The sequence below is a fragment of the Lemur catta genome, chromosome X, assembly GCF_020740605.2.
Source record: "Lemur catta isolate mLemCat1 chromosome X, mLemCat1.pri, whole genome shotgun sequence".
NCBI lineage: Eukaryota > Metazoa > Chordata > Mammalia > Primates > Lemuridae > Lemur > Lemur catta.
Genome location: NC_059155.1, coordinates 46,135,618 through 46,156,842, shown reverse-complemented (window position 1 = coordinate 46,156,842; position 21,225 = coordinate 46,135,618). Strand labels below are relative to the sequence as shown.

The following is a 21,225-nucleotide window of genomic DNA, read 5'->3' as shown; positions in this document are numbered from 1 at the left end:
GATGGAAGTAGAAAGACTGCTAAGAAATTGTAGCAATAGTCCTAGTGAGAGACAAATGCCTGAATGAAGGCAGCAATACTAGGGATGCAAAAGAAAAGTATTTAGAGATAAAACTGGTAAGACTTGGTGATTAACTGAATGCAGGTAGTAGCTTGAGGATTAGGTAGGTGTTGGCTCCAATAATGGAGATAAAAAATTTAATAGAGTCTGATTCCATTTTTGATGTTTGACTGCTGATAGCTTTCCAGTCCCACCACTCCTCTTTCCCTTTGCCTCTACATCTGGGAAGGTGATAAGACAGTCAAAGTGTTCCTTTCTTTGGTGCCAGTCAGAACTCTCACCCCCTAATTATAATAAAACCTTAAATCCAGTCTTCTTTCCCTGTTCTCTCAAGCTTTTTGAGGAGCAACTTAAGAATCTTCTCTGCTCTCCTTAGAAAGCCTCATTATGTGAGTAATAAACATTCCACATCTTCTTGGTATGTGTATGGCATCATCAGTCTCAATATCCAAACCAAATTTAGGGGAAGGGGGTCCACCTTGCCTCTTCATGGTGACCATAACATGAAAAAGGAGGAAGAACAGAATATTTTTGTGTGGGGGCATGAGGGGTAGGAAAGAAAAGTTCAATTTAGACATACTGAATTTGAGGTACCTAGATAAAAAGTAACTAGCAGGGTACTTGACACTTAGCAAGCACTAAAAAATGTTGGTTTCTTTTTGCTACAAGCCTCTACAGTCTTCCTTCTTTTTAGTTAAGAATTTATCTATAGGTTTTACCAAATAATGGAGGCTTTATAACAACCATAATAATGATAATAATACTTATCAGTTATTAATCACCTATTATGTGCCAGGCATTGTATTAGAGAATTTACAGATATTATATAGTGGTTAATCTTTACAATAACTCTATGAGGTAGGTATAATCCACATTTTATAAATAAAGACAATTGAGGTTTTGAAGTAACATAATGGGTAGGCTGCTAAACTATATTCAAATCCAGATCAATGAAACTCCAAAGCTATACTGTATTATCACGCTATACTTTCTCTATACATGAATTAAACTAGATTGATAATATCCATCACTTACTTCATAGTATACAGCATGTAGAGGATATCAGCTTGTTCCTGTAAGCTTGAGGTCTCCTTCAACTGCAAAGCCAGTGCTTTGAAGTCCACCTCCCCAGACTGATCTCTAGGAAGATGTATTTCCACATGAACAGAGGGAACCTTTAGTTTGAGAAATGATAAAAAAAAAATCAAGTCTGCAAGTGCACAACTTAAATAATGCCCTAGAAATGAGTTATCTTTTTACCTATAAACATTTCCATATGAACTTTCTAAATGTTGATGAAAAGAAAAGCATAAATAATAAAACCTTCAAGACATATGATACAGCAATCTAATTTTCTTAAAGCTTGACTAGAAAAACTTGCCTACTTTAAAGGTGAACTGAAAAGGACATATATCTTCACCAGAATAGCATTTTGCCTACCACTAGTTACTAACAGGTACCATAATAACTAGTTCTATTATTTTCCATAAAGATGGCAGTTTTGCAAAAAGCTGATACAAACATCTCAAGTGCAGGTTTACCTGCTCCTCCTGTTGGGGATGAGGTGAGTCAAGTAAGTTGAATGAAGGCCGGGAAGCCTGTAATAACTTCATAGGAAGATACATGTGAACATCTGCAAGAGGTTGACATTTATAGGAAAGGTTAGATAATTAGGAGACTAATAAAAATGCACAGTTGACCTCAACAATGAGGTCACATATGAGTCAGTCTTTATAGAACAGGAATGATAAATTTCTCCTTTCTTGGTAATATCAAAGAAAATAAATATGAATATTAGATAATTTAAAGACTATCCAATTAATCAATAAATATATTTTGAATTGAATTTCCAGAATTGTAGCACTAGCTGGACATATAATATATTAAAGGTTCTAATGTAATCAAAACCACAATGGTGCTATCACTGACATTTTGACAGAAGAGCACATATAACAGAAAGAACCCAGTTATGTTTTAACTTTCCTAGGAAAATATCTGGCTATTAGTGGTTGGATTTCCCTGAGAATAGATGAATGGATGATCCTATCTAGGGAATCAAAAAAATGTAGTGGCTGACCAACTTTGAGATATTCCTAAGATTTTTTTTACTTACAGTCCATTGTTGAAATACTTACCATAACCTCTAAGAATATACTCTCTTATCATTTTCACCATTTTATAGACATAGAAAGAGACACGGAGCTCAAATAACTGTTTGAGCAAGTAAGTAGCAGAGCTGTGAATTAAGCTTAAGCTTCCTGATTCATAATTGAGAAGTATAACTTAATAAAGTTCATCTTTTCATATAAGCCCTTCTCAAGGAAGCATACTCAAAGGGTATACTAAGTTTTACCCTGTTACAATGTTAAATGGCACCCCAGTGTCCATGTTTAATATCTTTGGTTAGTAATGGTCAATAAAGTTTTAGACAACAAGAGCATGCATCTCAATCATTCTCATCATCTGTAAAATGTTAAATTCAGGTCTTCTAGGTATGGTCAAGGAGCCATTCTCTCCCTTCACATCCAGCTACCATAGGGCCATTGAACACTCTTAGGAACCATGACTACTCCTGGCAATGTGTGGTAGAAAATATCCTCTACTGTAAATACAACTGAAGGAGGGTAGTGGTCATGGAGAAGAGAATGGCAAAGTTGTTAAGAATGAATACTGTATTTGACAAACACAAGTCTACATGGCTGGAACAACTGACTAAAATTTACAGCTGGCTTAAGGGACCCAAATGTAGCTTACTTAAGGGAGACTATCTCCCTTCTCCATTACATGGGTATCTTGTAAATAGTTTTTGCAATGCATTCTCTTTAAACAAAATTACTTCCACAGAAGTAATTTTTCCAAAGGAAAAGCCCTTTCTACCAATTTTAACTATATGTTAAAATTGAATATGCTCCATGTGTCTTGTTCTACCTCTTCTTACTATGTTACTGGCTAAACTAGACTACATCCACGGCAAAACTATACCCAATTCACTAATTTTACAAATATTTGAGTGTATACTATGTTCTAGGTGCTGTCAGAGCTGGGGATAAAGCAGTGAACAAAACAAAGTTCCTGCTTACATTTTAATCAATTCCCCCCCCACATCCTGGGCTTCACATCATCCTGTGTCTGACTCTAGTGAGTCATGTCATTACTCACTCTGTACGTGCAGCTCCTTGGCCTTGGTCACTAAGGACATTAAGTCGCAGGTTGTTTGCACAGCAGCTCGGAACCGATCTAGCCCTCCCTTCTGTGAGGTAGGGGCTAGTTTAGGATGGGGAGCAGTGTGCGCCAAAAGGTGATCTAAATAACGAGCAACTTCATCACCACAGCGAGCTACAAGGTTAGTGTGGGGAGGAGGAAGAGAAAAAAATGAATATTTTAGTTATTTCATAATTTTACCCCAGCAAACAGAATGACTGGCTCCTGTGCCCACAACGCAGCACCAGAAGTAGGTTGTTTTTAGCACATGGGAGAAAAAAAGCTTGTGATCATTATATAACCTCATAGCATTAAGATTTAGAGACTATGGAGGGAAGAGAAGAGGAATAAAAAGGGAAAAAAAAAAGATTTAGAGACTATGGCCATTTACCAGGATCCACCTGTTTCTCAACTTTGCTGAGATAATGTTAGGGTTCCTGAAAGCAATATGTACTTATTTGAGGACAGGTGGAGCAAGAATTTAATAATCTGTGTATGTGCGTGTGTGCACATTGTGGTAGTGATGGCACTGGTGGTAGCGGTGGTAGAGGAGAAGCAGAACAGGAACCTTCAATTATGAGAAGACTTTTATGAGGAAGAGTTGGGGAACAGCAAAAGTTTTTCACCAAACATTGAGCCTAGCTGTAGATAGACAGATTCTACAAAATAGCAGCTACAATTATTAATGAAAAAAAAAACAATCTTTATGTGACATTGGTATAGAAAGGACTATTTGGCACACACTGGTCTTTTTAGTCACCTCATTTGTTTATTCACCAAATATTTATTGGCTACTATGTACCAGGCAGTATACTAGGTGCTAAAGTTTCTTCAGTGGTGAAGAAGATACATAGGGATCTCTATCCTCTTGGGTTCCCCCTTCCCCACACACCTTCTATAACATGATCTCTGAATACGGGTAATGGAAACAAAAAATATACATATACCCTGTGAAAGCTTAATAATTTGTGCTTTATATGAATATTCACAGTGTTTACATTTGGAAAAGCATATTATCTGGATCAATACCAAAGTCTGCTAAGTCAGTCATGAATCATCTGGTTTTTGATGATCTTCACTGATCTCTCCAGATGTGTTTCTGTGCTCTCATGTGACTAATGGGGACTAGCAGAGCTGTAAGAATGGAACTCATGTTCAGTGACATCCTAATGACAAAGATTTTAAACTTGACTACAATCTATATACTTGAGTGGAAGAGTATAAAGAATATGGAGAAAAGCTTTCTATCCACAGAAGGGCTGGCAAGCAATAAACATGCCCATGTGAGACCACTGCTGAGTAAACCCAGAGATGGGAAAGTGACTCAGAATGCTATAATATCAAATTTAGTAATACACATCATCAGAAAGACAGATTTTAGAAAGTAATCCAAGGGAATGAGTGCTACAGATGAAAATCACAACAATCTCAATATATGATCATTCTTGTCTAATTTTCAAAGCATTTTTTGCCCAAATAGACATCATGACTTTGGTTATTATTGATAACAGTAAACAGCCTATATTTAATGTACTTTTCAAACAAAGAAAACTATTTTAGATCTTAGAAAAACAAATACAGAGTGAATGAAGTGGTACTTAGTGAGTAAATGCCAAACAGGAAAATAGCTCTTCTGGCTGCTAATGTGTTGGTCTATTGTATATGAGATTATGTTTGCTACCTCACTAAGGAAAGCAAATTTACTTTTTTCTTCTCTGCAATACAATACTCTTAAGATAAAGAAAATTGGCTGCCTTAAGATATAGGCTAACAGTCAAATACCCAGACAATGAAGGCAGGCAAACTATGTTTTAGATAGCTAGAAGAGTAATTCTCTCTTACTAGCCATTCTTTATCTGGGATTCAAACAACATAAGGCTTGCCCTGCCTAGGTCAGTATTTTAACATTGCAAGGCAGTGCTTCTCAGCCATTTTCAATCCATGCTCCTTCAATGCTTTCTCACTATATCATCTTTGTATTCCTAGCAGCCAATTAGATTTTGACTTTGTTGTGTTTTGTCTATTTTGTAATGTGAAAGCAATAGACATACCAAATAGGCTTTTTAAAACTACACAGACATCCCCAGAGATTCTGGTAAGCTTCTCTACTATTACATAAAAAGCACTCCAGTTAAATTTCATATTTTTATGCTTTCTAATGTCAAAAGTAGTCCTGTATGTACATAATTTTCCTACTACATACTTGAATAAATATCTGTCACTCACCACTGCTTCTTTTTATTTCAAAATCACCAGCCACTTTAAATGCCTGGGAGAGAAATCTTCCCTAACCTTAGTAAAGAATAGTACAACTCCATACTCCACAGTCACCACAGGGATATTAGACCACAAACCAAAGGTAAGTAGAGGGATGAAAAGTAAAGCCAAACAGAAGTAGAAATCTAGGTGTATTAAACAGGAGTGAGGATAGTACACTGTGAGACTGTTGGCAGCATGAATTATTAAGGATGACGCTAAACAATATTTTGTATTTTTGTTCAGCCAGGCCAGTGCTTTCTGAAGCTTCCTTACCATTATAGGTTGAATCACAGTCATTTATCCAATTGCCAGATTCCAGTTCATCATAGTTGTCATCATAATCTTCACTGTACAGCTTACCCTCAGGTCCAGGATCCATGAAGCTCAAATGTGTGCAGCAAGATGTTGTCAAAAACTCTGACAATTTACCTGTTTGAACCCTGACAATTAGAGGGTAGATAGAAAATGGAAAATTAGGGGAGATCCTTTTAAAAACAACACAATCTTAGTGGTCAGAGGATTCCTAGCATGTTTTGTTGGGGGATTACTAATGTCCATACATTAGTATAAATTTTATAAAAGTAAAAATTTACAGCACTCCCAGGCATAGTGTACAGCTTAAATGGTTAGGGAACTGTGTTAATAAAGTCTACAATTATAGGTTAACATTTTACCAGCAGATCAGTTTTGCTCTCTTCCACTGCCATATACTATGTTGCTAACTATGATAAACATCTGGCAAACATTTGCATTGGCCACTAGAGAAGCCAGGAGAGAATGAAGATAAATCATTGCAAATCCATCACATCATTAAAAAAATACTCAAAAGACCATTATGAACATAAAAGATGGTAGGTACTTGAAAAATTTATAAATTATAGTAGATTGTAAGCCATTTCCTCCCTTACTCATGAAGCCAATTACAAAACTCAAAAGGAAAGTCAGCAGTACTAATTTTCTGAAGAAGCCAGCTTGAAGGGGCTACCAATGGCCAGACCCTGGATAATTTGAATTTTGAAATAAACTGATCATGACATTGAATAAAAGAAGAATCTATAAATCTATACTGATACTAAACTACAAAATAAAAGGGGGGAAGGTAAAGCTCTTTTCAACTATTATTAGGTTATTAAGTATGAAATGTCTGATTTCCTTCAGAACTCAGTTTGACAGTTGATATCTCTGACATTTCACTTTGACACTTATTTTATTTTTATTGTGAAGGTACATCCTCAGTCTTTCAAACACGTTTTGGCTTGTAATTATCTTTCAATGTTTTTTATAGCAATTTTGTGAAACCATGAGTTATTTTCAAATATGAGTTCCATTGTGGAACCAATGCAATGCAGACAGCTTGAAATATTAATGAAGTGTTTGGGAATGATGTGGCTCATGAACACACAGTATGTCTATGGTTTGAGAAGTTCCATTCTGGTGATTTTAATCTTGAAAGTGAACCACATGGGTGACCTGAGACCAAAGTGAATAATGATAAAGCTGAAAGCTATAGTGGAAGTGAATCCATCTCAACCTATGCGGGAATTAGCAGCAAGGTTTGATATACTATTCCAATGATATTGGATCATTTGAAACAAATGGGCAAGGTAAAGAAGCTGGAATAGATGGTTTCTGCATGAATTAGACAAGCATCAGAAGAGAAATCATCTTGAGGCTTGCCTTTCTTTGCTATCATGACATAAAGGCAAACCATTTCTACACAGTATTGTTACATGTGATGAAAAATGAATTCTTTTTGGCAATCGCAAGTGTTTGGCTCAATGGTTGGATAAAGATGAAGTGCCAAAACATAGTCCAAAACCGAATATTCATCAAAAAAGCTGGCCAGGTGTGGTGGCTCATGCCTGTAATCCTAGCACTCTGGGAGGCCGAGGCAGGCAGATCATTCGAGGTCAGGAGTTCAAGACCAGCCTGAGCAAAAGCGAGACCCCGTCTCTACTAAAAATAGAAATAAATTAGCTGGACAGCTAAAAATATGTATAGAAAAAAATTAGCCGGGCCTGGTGGCACATGCCTGTAGTCCCAGCTACTCGGGAGGCTGAGGCAGAAGGATTGCTTGAACCCAGGAGTTTGAGGTTGCTGTGAGCTAGGCTGATGCCACGGCACTCTAGCTGGGCAACAGGGCGAGACTCAAAAAAAAAAAAAAAAAAAAAAAAAAAAAAAAAAAAAGCTAATGGTTTGTTTGGTGGTCCAGTGCTGATATTATCTACTACAGCTTCATGAAACCTGGTCAATCCATTAGAGTGAATTTCTACTGCAACCAATTACACAAAATGATGAGGATACTTGCAATTAAGCAGCCAAGACTGGTCAATAGAGACAGGCCAATCCTCTTGCAAGACAATGCTCAACCGCATGCGGCACAAACAGTGCTGCTCAAACTACAGAAGCTGGACTTGGAAATTCTCTGTCATCCACCATATTCACCAGACCTCACATCAACAGACTACCACTTCTTTCAGGCTTTTGACTACTTCTTGCAAGGAAAAATATTCAATTCTCAACAAGCTGTGGAAAACACCTTTTGTGATTTCATTGCCACTTGCTCTCCAGGCTTCTTTGCTGCTGCATAAACAAGCTACTGTTAAAACGGAAAAACTGTGTTGACAGTTTAGGCGCATACTTTGATTAATTATACTGCTTCTTGTTTGAGATATAATAAACTATGCTTTTGATTCAAAGTCGGACATTTCATATTTAATGACCTAAATATTATAAACGTACACAGAATGACAGAAACACCATTTTACAATGCCATTAGTAGTAACTGATTCACACACGAATCAACAGAAGCTAACAACATTTGGTCAAAGACTGTCAGAGAAAGAGTATGGAGAAACCTGGAAGATACCACTTTAACCAAGTTATCACAGTTAACATCATCAATAATGTGACAAACCAATCTAATATGCCTCCTGATATGATGCACTGAGAAAGATTATAGTAAATTCTTATAATTTTATGTTTCTCAGGTATCCTTTATGAATATAAGTTTAACTTGCTCATACCAGAAGCAGGCCTCAGTCATCCTTGACCCAGTTTCCAGTTATATATTTCCCTCAGTTCCTCAATGTAATTGATCCAGATTATCTGCCTTACACAGCTTCCTCCTAGTCACCACCTCCCTAGATACAATCTATTTTACTGGCCCCACTGATCCCCACATCCCAGGTGAACTGTGCCGATACGCCACAGTGATCTCCTGGAATGCATGCCTGCTTGGTTTACACCTACCAATTAAAACTCCTTACAGGAAATCTGTTTGGATAATGTCTTGGATCCCAGTAAAGGTATTAGCCCATGGGTCTCTCTTTTTCTCTCTCCATTTTTTCCCTGACCTACATGTGTGTGGCCTCTGGGCGTGCCGTGTACCACCACCACCACCACCCCCGCCCCCTAAGTAATAAAATCTTTAATTTCCATCTCATGTCTCTTCTAATCATTGAAGGGGTGTTCTCCATCTTACAGATCCTAAATTAAAACAAGGACCCAACATCACACAGGTAGCACTACTGCCAAAAATATATAGCCTGAGTCTGCACAACCAGACAAATCCAAATTGAAAGACATCCTGCAAAATAACTGGTTTGTATTCTTCAAAAATGTAAAGAACACTGTCATGAAAGATTAACAAAAGGCCAGAGAACTGTTCTATATTAAAAGACACCAAAGAGATACAACAACTAGATGTTAACATGTGATTTTTGGTTGGATCCTGGATTGGGGAAAAAAAGCTAAGGATAAACATTATTGGAACAATTGGGTAATTTTGAATATGAACCCTATATCAGATATCAGGTAGTATATCAATATTAAATTTCCTAAGTGTGATATTATATTGTGGTTATATATGAGAATGCACTTGTTCTTAGACAACAGAAACTGTATTTAGGTTTGAAGAGTCATGATGTATATGGCTAACTCTCTTAGCAAAAAGGCATGTGTACGTGTGCACATATATATTATATATAGTATATATATGTGTGTATGTATGTGCGTATGTATGTGTGAGGGAAGGAGTAGGGAAGAGGTGAGGAAGGAAACGTAGGAAGGAAGGGAAGAGGGGAAGAAAGAATGCACACTGGGACAAATGTTAAAAACAAGTGAATCTTGAGAAAGGGTATAGAGGTGTTCAGTGGTATTCTTGCAAAATTCTTTAAGTTTGAGATTTTTCAAAATAAAAACTTAGAAAAAAAGAAAAGAAAAGCAGGCAGAATTGAATAATTCAGTAGCCTTTTATTTTTAAGGATAAGTTTTCTGATCCTCTGAGATATAGGCAAAGAACAGGGTGGGAAAAACTTCCAACCTTCCTCCACAACATTAAATTCCTTGATTTAATCTATCAAACACTAGCTTTTCTGAGTAGGATGGGATTATGCTGTTGAAAATACAATAGTTCCCCCTTATCCTTGGGGAATACACTCCAAGACCCCAGCGGATGCCTGAAACTGTGGATAGTATCAAATGCTATATATACTATGTTTTTTCTTTTACATACATAGCTATGATAAAGTGTAATTTATAAATTAGTTACAGTAAGAGTAACAATAAAATAGAACAATTATAACAATATACTATAATAAAATTTATGTGAATGTACACGCACTCACTCTTGCTCTAGCACATGCTCTCTCTCAAAATATCTTATTTTACCGTGCTTAATTGTTTACGGACCAAAGTTGACCACAGTAACTGAAACCTCAGGAAGCAAAATCATGGATAAAGGGGACTACTGTACACAGAAAGGCATCACAAGTCTGCCATTACTACACCCAGCTTCCAAATTTCATTTCACTTCACTAAAGAGAGTATAGAGGTCACTTACCTTGCCCCACCAAAATAGCCATCCTGCATTTTTCGGAGTGCTGCCAGGATACTTGAATTCAAGCTGGTCCCATCTTCATCTTGAAATAAAGAGAATTTTAAAACAATCTTTGTGGTTTTAACTTTGAATTAGGGGGAAATCTTTCAATTATTTCAAATTAACATTCTGGTGGTGATGGTACAAATGAAACAGTCCTCATTGACCACTCTGTATTTCCACAATTCATCCGAGAACCAATAACACTGCAGAATGGGCAAATGGTAAGGGATGATGACAAGTAGACAGAGTTCCTCAAATGCATTATCTTATTTATCATAAGTACTTAGCACAGTGCCTGATGGCAGAATGCTTAATGACTACTGAATGCTGACAATAATAACAGCAACTATTTGTTGAATGTTATGTGCCAAGCACTAGGCTAAACATTCTATATCCATTGTCTCATATAGTGAGTCTTGGTTTACACGTGTGCATATGGGCATAAAAATATCTAGAAAGCTAACAATTATCTGATTTTATGTGGAGGGAATTATATTGCAAATACTCCTTTGTGATCCATTTTTTCTAACTTATTCTTTATAATAGCTAAAAATGATTCCATAGCAAACATTTAGATTGTTTTATATTATAATCAATACTGTAATGAAGATCATTACCTATATCTTTATGCACTTACTCTATTATTTCCTTAAATTCTTACAAGTAGAACTTAGGACAAAGGGAACACATACTAAAAAGATTTATAGAGACTGCTAAATTACCCACTGAAAGAGTTGTGCCAATGATATTTCCACCAACAGTATATAAAGTGACTGTTTTCCCACACTTTTAACAATGGGCAAAAATCTTTCTTAATCTGATAGGTAAATAAGAAGACATTGTTTTAATTCTATTGCCAGTAAGATTGAGCATGTTTTTATGTATTTACTGGCTATTTGTATTTCTTTTATGAATTGCCTGCTCATGTCCCATCCCATTTTCTTTTCTTAAAAATTTGGTTATTCTTGTACATTTTCTTTTCTATGGGACATCTAGGTTCAGCTTGTTCCTAAAAATTTATGTTTTTATTTTATTTGTAATTGTGCTGAATTGATAGATTCATTTAATGAGAATGGATGCCCTCTCAATATTAACTATTTATTTCTATCCAGGAATATGATTATGTCTCTCTACTAATTAAAATCTTCTTTTATGCTTTTCAATAGTTACATAATTTTTCTCATATAATTTTACAAACATTTCTTGTTAAGCTATATGTGAAGTGAATTTCTTAAAGACAGCAGCATATAGGTGGGTCATTTTTTAATCCACTCTGCCAATCTCTATCTTTTAATTGGTATACAAGGACTATTTACATTTAATTTAATTATTGATATGTTAAGGTTAAGTTTGCCATTTATTGTTTTCTGTTTGTTACCTCTGTTCTCTTTTCTTTTTCTTTTCTTTTTTTTTTTTTTTTTTTTTGAGACAGAGTCTCGCTGTGTTGCCCAGGCTAGAGTGAGTGCCGTGGCGTCAGCCTAGCTCACAGCAACCTCAAACTCCTGGGCTTAAGCGATCCTACTGCCTCAGCCTCCCGAGTAGCTGGGACTACAGGCGTGCGAAACCATGCTCGGCTAAATTTTTCTATATATATTTTTAGTTGGCCAGATAATTTTTATTTCTATTTTTAGTAGAGATGGGGTCTCGCTCAAGCTGGTCTCGAACTCCTGACCTCGAGCGATCCACCCGCCGCAGCCTCCCAGAGGGCTAGGATTACAGGCGTGAGCCACCGCGCCTGGCCACCTCTGTTCTCTATTTCTCTATTTTCTTCTCCCTGCCTTCTTGAGAGTTACTTTTACATTTTTTAGAATTCCATTTTGATTTATTTGTAGTGGTTTTGACTGTATCTCCTTCTATAGACTACTTGGTGATTACCCTAGTTATTACATTATACACACATACATGATACATATATCACTATTACTGCTGTCAACATTATGCCAGTTAAAGTGCTGGTTAGAACCTTATCTCCCTTTAAGTCCCTTACTTTCCCCCATTTATAATATAAGTGTCTTAAATATTTTCTCTACATACTTTGAGAACTACATCAACTAATGTTATGATTTTTAGTTAAGTTGTCAAACATAATTTAGAAAACTAAAGTGGAGAAAGTCTATTGTATTTACCCATACTTTTACACTCTATTGTTCTATGTCTTTTTTCCCTTTATTCTTGAAGTACATTTTCAATGGATACAGCAAAAGTTTTGGGTTATAATTCTTTTCTTTCAGTACTTGAAAAATATTGTGTCACTTCCCTCTGGTCTTCATGGTTTCTGATGAGATTTGCTCTCATTCTAATTGTTTATTCCTTATGGGAAAGGTATTGTTTCTCACTTGCTGCTTTCAAGATTTTTCTTCTTTAATTTTTAGGAGCTTGATTATTATGTGTTTTGGCATGGGTTTCTTGGGGTTTATCAGGTTTGGGGGTTCTCAGCTTTTTCAATCTGTAGGTTGATGTTTTTTTGCCAATTTTTTAGCCACCGTAAGTTGGAATGCTTTTTCTTTTTTTCCTAAACTCTTTCTCCTCTCCTGAAATGCTTGTAACATGAACGTTAGAAAGTCCCACAGGTCCCTGAGGCTCTGTTCACATTTTCTCACTCTATTTTTACTGTGGGAAGGGGCACTGTCTTGTTACTGCCAGGCAAGTGTATAAGTCCAGGGCTCTCCAGTGGGCCTCCACTGACACCACTGAAGAGGGAGGAGTTCCTCTACTGTTGTGCGAGGATAAAAGTCTAAGCTCCCCACTAGGATTTCTCTGACACTACCCCTAAGAGGGAAAAGGGTCCCTATTACAGCTGTGTGAGGGTAGAAGTCTAGGGTCCTCACTCAGCCTCTGCTGACAAAGATGAAAGTGGGGCCAAAATTCTTTTCTGTGGTATTTTGGTGGAGTAGAACAGTTACTGTCTAAAAGTTTTCTGTCTGGCTAGGTTGCTACTTTCCTGTTCCTTTGGTTAGAGAAAGCAGATTTTTCTTGGGTCTTTTTTTTTTTTTTTTTTATATTTTTTTTATTTCAGCTCATCATGGGGGTACATAAGTTCAGGTCATATACATTGTCCCTGTCCCGCCCATCCCCCCGAGTCAGAGTCCCAAGCGCGTCCGCTCCCACTCTCCAGACAGTGCGCCTGGCACTCGCCATGTATTCATACCTCGATCCCCTCCCCCCCCACCTCCCCGGGTCTGCACCCTCAAGCATGACCATTCCCCAGAGGGTGCGCAATGCACTCGTCATGTCTGGGTCCTTCCTTCCTTCCTTTTTCCTTTTTCTCTTCCCTCCTACCCTTCCCTTCCCTCCTTCCCTTCCTGTATGATTACTATAATACTTTTTAGAAATAACCATCCTTTGTGTATTCTTTTTGGGTACAGAGTTATATATACACTCAGAAATACAAAAATCAGGTTTGTTACTCTTCTATCTCTTTAATTATTTTATATAATTGATCTGTGATATTCTGATAAAAGTATGGTATAGTTTCCCACTATGAATGTATGATAGTTTTGTCATATTGTCCTTAAGTTTTCTTAAATACTTCCTTTACACACATCGATATTATTCAGTAGATAAAAGTTTACAAATGTTTTATCATGTTGGTGTACTATAATATTTTATCAATATAAAATATCGTTCTTATTTACTGATTTTTGCCTTGAATTTTATTTACTATTCTTGATATTAATTTCACTACCACTTTCAATTGTTAGCATTTAGATGATATATCTTTGCACATTCCTTTATGTTCCATCTTTCCATATAATTTTAAGTTAGGGATATCTTTTGTAAATAGCATCCAGCTAGATTTTGTTCTTTTATATATTATGAAAATCTTTTTCTTTGATATGAGAATTTAACTAGCCCACATTTTAATGTGATCACTAATATATTTGTTCTCATTTCACCAGCATAAAATTTTCACTGGCAAAAACACACTACTGTTGGTAATGTGGGCTTCAGAGATTGAGAGACCTGATTTGAGACGGGGTTCTGTCACTTACCAGCTTTGTGACTTTGGACAATGAGTCACCTTTATCATCTATAAAATAGGGCTATTCATAGTATCTACCTGAATAAGATTGTTATAGAGATTTCAAAATAATTTACTGAAAGCACTTAGCTCAGAGCCCGGGACAGAGAAACTGTTCAATACATATTACAGTTATTGCTGCTATTGTTACTATTGTTTTTGTTGTGTGACCACATGTCAATTATCAAAACTGATTTAAATCTAGAGCTTTAGTTTTATTCTACTTCCCAAGCTGTGGCTATGTATCTCATCCCAACTATTAGGTACCTCAATTTTGAAATCTTTTTGTCACCACAAACTAAACATGTCCCTTTATAGCTGGCATCTTCCTATAGAATATCTCTGCTTCCATCAATGGTAGCATTATTTACCTAGTGCTATGGTCTGAATGTCCCCCAAAATTCCTATGTTGAAACTTAATCACCAATGTGGGATAGTATTAAGAGGTGAGGCCTTTAAGGCCCTTTAAAAGAGCCTGAGGGAATGAGTTTGCCCCTTTTCTGTCCCTTCCACCATGTGAGGACACACATTTGTCCCCTCCAAAGGATGCAGTAACAAGGTGCCACCTTAGAAGTTGAGATACCAGGCCCTCCCCAGAAACTCAACCTGCTGGCACCTTGATCTTGGATTTCCCAGCCTCCAGAACTGTAAGAGATAAGTTTCTATTGTTTATAATTTACCCAGTTTGTGGTACTTTGTTATAGCGGCACAAATAAACTAAAATACCTTAGTCTCTAGACCTTGTTGTTACTTAATTTGTTTCATATCTAGTTAGCCAATACCTGACTTACAGGTGTTGCTTAAAATAACTCTTGTATCTTTCTTTCCCACTCTATTTTTACTACCACCAATCCAGTATATATCTCTACATCTCACATGCGGGTTAGTTTTCTTAACATCAGTCTCTCCTCACTACAATGTGTACTGTGACAGCCAATATTCCGTACATATCATTTTCATCATCTCATTCCTAGTTCAAAAACTTTTGATAAGGCTGGGCACGGTGGCTCATGCCTGTAATCCTAGCACTCTGGGAGGCCAAGGCAGGTGGATTGTTTGAGCTCAGGAGTTCAAGACCAGCCTGAGCAAGAGCGAGACCCCTATCTCTACTAAAAATAGAAAGAAATTATATGGACAGCTAAAAATATATATAGAAAAATCAGCCAGGCACAGTGGCACATGCCTGTAGTCCCAGCTACCCGGGAGGCTGAGGCAGGAGGATCGCTTGAGCCCAGGAGTCTGAGGTTGCTGTGAACTAGGCTGACGCCACGGCACTCACTCTAGCCTGGGCAACAGAGTGAGGCTCTGTTTCAAAAACAAACAAACAAACAAACAAACAAACAAAAAACCCAAAACTTTTGATAATTATAGACTTCTGAGAAAATTTGTTTTAAATATTTGCTTATTTTCAAGGTTTTCAAAATCTGACCCTACCTTACTTATCCAATTTTATTTATAATTATACTCTAACTTGCAAAACCCGCTCTATTCAGGTTGATCTCTTCACTGTCCTCTCATAAGTCAAGGTCATTCCTTCCTTCAGGCCTTACTCATGGTATTTCCCCCCTCACTTAAAGTGCCTTTCCTTCTTCCCTCTTCTCATCTGAATACAATCTTTTCCAAAAAGCCTGGATAAGTCTCAGTTGAGAAATTTTCTCTGACAACTTGATCTCCTTCACTGTGAAATATTAACCTAAGGTTTAGTACTATTTTATACACTGTGTTGAATTGTTTTCTATCATTTTTGTGTATTAGCTTTGCCTCTCCAATTAAACTTATACTTTCTGAAGACAATTTTGGGAACATAGTAGTTATTAAATGGGTGCTTGTTAACTGTCTTAAGTAAAGAAGAAAGACAAAAAGAAGAAAGACTAGACCATTCTACTTCCTCAACATTTTGAAGCACTTTTGAGATGTGACCAAAATCCTTAATAGCTTGTCTGAATTTTGAATGACTTATGGTAGGAGATTCTTCTTTAATGAAAAGGAATTCTGTGTCCTTTGGTAGCACAAACAGGCCTTTGGAAGCAACAGCAGAGACACAGAAAGAAAGCAGTTGCTTCAGTATTGGCTCTAGTCCTCCAGGAACTAACAGAACAATAAAGCCTTTCACCCAGTTTCAAGTAAGCAATGTCAGGAAATCCAGCCTCCCCCCAAAATAAATAAATAAAAATAAAAATAAATAAATAAATAAAATGAAAGATAAACCCAAAGCTTTTTTACTTTTTCCCTGCTAGATTTTACTGCTTCAGTTAGACAGGCTTTGGAAGGAAAAACCTGGGAACTTATCCATAAAATCTTGATGCTCACTGGAGTTTGACAGATGGAGAATGTAGTATTACTGTCTTTAAAAATAATTATATGAATGAAGTTAATAAAATTGACCTAGAAACAAATTACCTAAAGTAGCCCCCAATCAAGTTATTCTCTGTTACATTTTTGGAATTATAGCTCTCAAACCATCAGACATATTCTTGTGTACTGATTTATTACATATTTATAGTCTGTCTTTGCCCTATTAAGAAAAAGCTCCATGGGAGCAGAAACCTCACCTGCCTTATTCACTCCATGTGCCTGGCACAAAATAGGAGTTAATAAATACAGCTGAAAGAATAAATCATAAGACGTAGCTCTCCAGTAACACTAAGATGTTGAAGAGCAAAAACTATGACTTATTTCAAAAATATATTCATTCCTTGCTGCACACAGCCCTTACCAAGCATAGTGTGTGAGATGGGGAAGGTGATGGTGGGCTGCCCTGTCATCCGCCAACGGCTACAGAGGTAGGAGAGGTCTGTTCTAAGCATTTCCACTATCATCTTGTTGTCCAGAGCCAGGTAGAACTGTTGCTGGTCTATAAACTGAGAAAAACAAAAATAATAGCTCAGAATAATTTACTATTATATCAATTAATTTTTAAAAATACTTCCATATTCACAAGGGTATTCAAGATGTCCCAGAGGCAACATTCCCAAATTTAATGCCTAATACTTACAAAAGTATCTGGCGGTCAATCGGTACATATAATTTCTGACATTTTTATACCATGCTATAGTTTATAAACTATTTTCAAATACATAATTTTATTCAACCCCGTAACTACCCAGTGAGTGCTTTTCTTCTTAGATGAAAAATAAGGCTAAGATATGATATGTGGATTAGCAAAGTCATATGGCTAACAAATGGCAAAGTCAGAAAAAGACTCTATGGTCCATTACTTTTGTCTATACCTATCTCAGCTGCACTATTTCTGATGTAAGATGATAAATGGGGAGTTTATACTTTCTTTCCAGAAAATAGTTTCTCCTGCCCATACACACATATAATCAAGCTTGCAATTATAATGTAGCTAATAAACATCAGGCTAACAATGTGTATAATTACAGCTAAAACAGTACTGGCATTTGGGTTTAAAAGAGAATATTGAATTTTCTTTGTAGCTATTGTGAAAGGTATTGAATCTTTGATTTGAGTCTCCACTTGACTGTTGTTGGTGTATCAGAATGCTACTGATTTGTGTACATTGATTTGGTAGCCTGATACTTTGCTGAATTTATTTATCAATTGCAGGAATCTCTCGGCAGAATCATTGGGGTTTTCTAGATAAAATATCAGATCATCAGGAAAGAGTGATAGTTTCACCTCCTCTTTCCCCATTTGGATAGCCGTAATTTCTTTCTCGTGCCTGATTGCTCTGGCTAGGACTTCCAGCACTACGTTGAATAGAAGTGGTGACAGTGGTCATCCTTGTCTTGCTCAAGTTCTGAGTGGGAATGCTTTAAAATTTTCCCCATCCAGTATGATGTTGGCTGTGGGTTTGTCGTATATGGCTTTTATCATTTTGAGGTATGTTCCATCTATGCCTATTTTGTTAAGAGTTTTTACCCTAAAAGAGTGCTGAATTTTGTCAAATGCTTTTTCTGCATCTATTGAGAAGATCATATGATCTTTGTTTTTCCTTCTGTTTATGTGGTGAATCACATTTATGGATTTATGTATGTTGAACTCTCCTTGCATCCCTGCCCACTTGATTGAAGTGGATTATTTTTTTATGTGCTGCTGAATTCGTTTTACTAGAACTTTATTGAAGATTTTTACATCTATATTCATAATGGATATTGTTCTGTAGTTTTCTTTTTTTCTTGTGTCCTTTCATGGCTTTGGTATCAAGGTAATACTGGCTTCATAGAATGAGTTGGAGAGGATTCCTTCCTTCTCAATGTTATAAAATAATCTGTGCAGTATGGGTACCAATTTTTCTTTGTAGGTATGATAAAATTTGGCTGTAAAACCATCTGATCTGGGACTTTTCTTGTTGGATGATTTTTTATTGATGCTTCAGTTTCATTGCTCATAATAGGTCTGTTCAGGAGTTCTATTTCTTCCTGATTGAGCCTTGAAAGATTGTGTGTTTTCAGGAATTTGTCCATTTCCTCCTTTTCTAGTTTATGTCCATAGAGATTTTTACAGTATTCATAGATGATATTTTGTATTTCTGTGGTATCAGTTGTAATAGCTCCTTGTTCATTTCTGATTGAGCTTATTTTGGTCCTCTCTTTTCTATTTCTGGTTAATCTAGCAAGAAGTCTAATAATGTTGTTTATCTTTCCAAAGAACCAACTCTTTGTTTCATTAATCTTCTGTATTATTTTTTTGTTTTTGATTTCATTTAGTTTTGCTCTGATCTTAGTTATTTACTTTCTTCTGCTGCGTTTGGGATTTGTTTGCTCTTCCTTTTCTACTTCCTTGAGATGATTCATTAGATTGTTGATTTGTGATCTTTCTGTCTTTTGGATGTAGGCATTTAAGGCTATGAATTTCCCCTTAGGACTGCTTTTGCTGAATCCCACAGATTTTGATAACTTGTGTCGCCTCTGTCATTTACTTTAAGAAATCTTTTGTTTTCCACCTTAATTTCCTCCTTGACCCAATAACCAATCAGCAGTAAGTTGTTTAATTTTCATGACTTTGTGTAGACCTGTTTCTCTTGGAGTTAACTTCTAATTTTATTCCACTGTGGTCTGAGAAGATACATGGTATAATTGCTATTTTTTTGAATTTGTTGAGACATGTTTTGTGGCCTCAGACGTGATCAATCTTAAAGAATGTTTCACGTGCAGATGAGAAGAAAGTATATTCAGTAGTTTTGGGGTAGAATGTTCTGTAAATGTCTGTTAGCCCCATTTGCTCTAGAGTCCTGTTTAAGTCCAGTGTTTCTTTATTTATTTTCTATTTGGAGGATCTGTCTAGTTCTGTTAGTGGGATGTTGAAGTTCCCAGCAATTATGAAGTTTCTGTTTATCACTTGGTTTAGATCTAGTAGGGTTTGCTTTATGAATCTGGGTGCAATTGTGTTTGGTACATAAATATTTAGGATTGTTAAGTTTTCTTGATGAATTGATCCCTTTACTATTATAATAATATATAATAGTAAAGAAAGATTTGTCTTTCTTTACTATTGTTGATTTGAAGTCTATGTTATCTGATATGAGAATGGCTACACCTGCTTTCTTTTGATTTCCATTTACATGGAATATTTTTTCCATCCATTCACCTTGAATTCAAATGAATCCTTGTGAGTTAGATGAGTTTCCTGGAGACAGCAGATAATTTGTTTGTATTTTTTTATCCCTTCAGCCAGCCTATGTCTCTTGAGTGGGGAATTCAAGCCATTCACGTTTATTGAAAGAATTGATAAGTGGGATGCATTTCTGTTCATCCTAGTGGGTAGAACCTTATTGTTTTGTTTTACCTCTTGAGGCATTATTTTACATGGGCTCTGAACTTTAGCTCTGGGGTAATTTTACATTGGTGGGTTTCTATTGTGCTGGTCGATGTATAATGCAGATCTGAGTACTTCCTGCAGGGAAAATCTGGTCTTGATAAATTCTCTCAGTGTTTGCTTGAATATATTTAAAAATCTCTACAAAGAAAACTAGGAATTACTGAGGAAGGAAATTGCAGATGATGTAAACAAATGGAAAAACATATCATGCTCATGGATTGGTAGAATCAACATTGTTAAAATGTCCATCCTACCCAAAGTGATTTACAGATTCAATGCAATCCCATCAAAATACCAATGTCATTTTTTGCAGATCTAGAAAAAATAATTCTACACTTCATTTGGAACCAGAAAAAAGGCTGAATAGCCAAAGCAACCTTAAGCAAATGAAAAAATCTGGAGGCATCACTTTATCAGACTTTAAGCTATACTACAAGGCTACAGTAACCAAAACAACATGGTACTGGCACAAAAATAGAGACATAGACCAATGGAACAGAAGAGAGAACCCAGATATAAAACCATCCACATATTGCCATCTGATCTTTGACAAAGCAGACAGCAGTATACACTGGGGAAAAGAACCCCTATTCAATAAATGGTTCTGGGATAGCCACATGTAGAAGATTGAAACAGGATCCATATCTCTCATCACTCACAAAAATTAATTCAAGATGGATAACAGACTTAAATTTAAGATATGAAACCAAAAGAATTCTACAAGAAAATGTTGGAAAAACTCTTCTAGATATTGGCCTAGGCAAAGAATTTATGAAGAAGACCCAAAGGGCAATCACAGCAACAACAACAACAACAAAAAAGTGGGACCTGATTAAATTAAAAATCTTCTGCACAGCTAAGTAAACAGTCACCAGAGCAAACAGACAGCCTACAGAATGGGAGGAAAAAAAGGCTAATAAGGCCGGGCGCAGTGGCTCATGCCTGTAATCCTAGCACTCTGGGAGTCCGAGGCAGGTGGATTGCTCGAGGTCAGGAGTTCAAGACCAGCCTCAGCAAG

General features: G+C 36.4%; 1 protein-coding gene across 5 annotated transcripts in view; it reads right to left on the bottom strand.

Moving 5' to 3' along the window:
- The window catches only part of PHKA1 (phosphorylase kinase regulatory subunit alpha 1), a 131,195-nt gene that overhangs the window by 50,001 nt on the left and 59,969 nt on the right, over positions 1-21,225 (bottom strand). For all 5 annotated transcript variants that reach the window (XM_045537751.1, XM_045537752.1, XM_045537750.1 and 2 more), the window contains exons 16-21: positions 17,140-17,284; positions 10,364-10,442; positions 5,794-5,960; positions 3,220-3,396; positions 1,602-1,693; positions 1,096-1,235 (exon numbers count right to left, since the gene is read on the bottom strand). In XM_045537751.1, the coding sequence (XP_045393707.1) occupies positions 1,096-1,235; positions 1,602-1,693; positions 3,220-3,396; positions 5,794-5,960; positions 10,364-10,442; positions 17,140-17,284 (800 nt within the window). The remainder of the gene's footprint in view (positions 1-1,095; positions 1,236-1,601; positions 1,694-3,219; positions 3,397-5,793; positions 5,961-10,363; positions 10,443-17,139; positions 17,285-21,225) is intronic.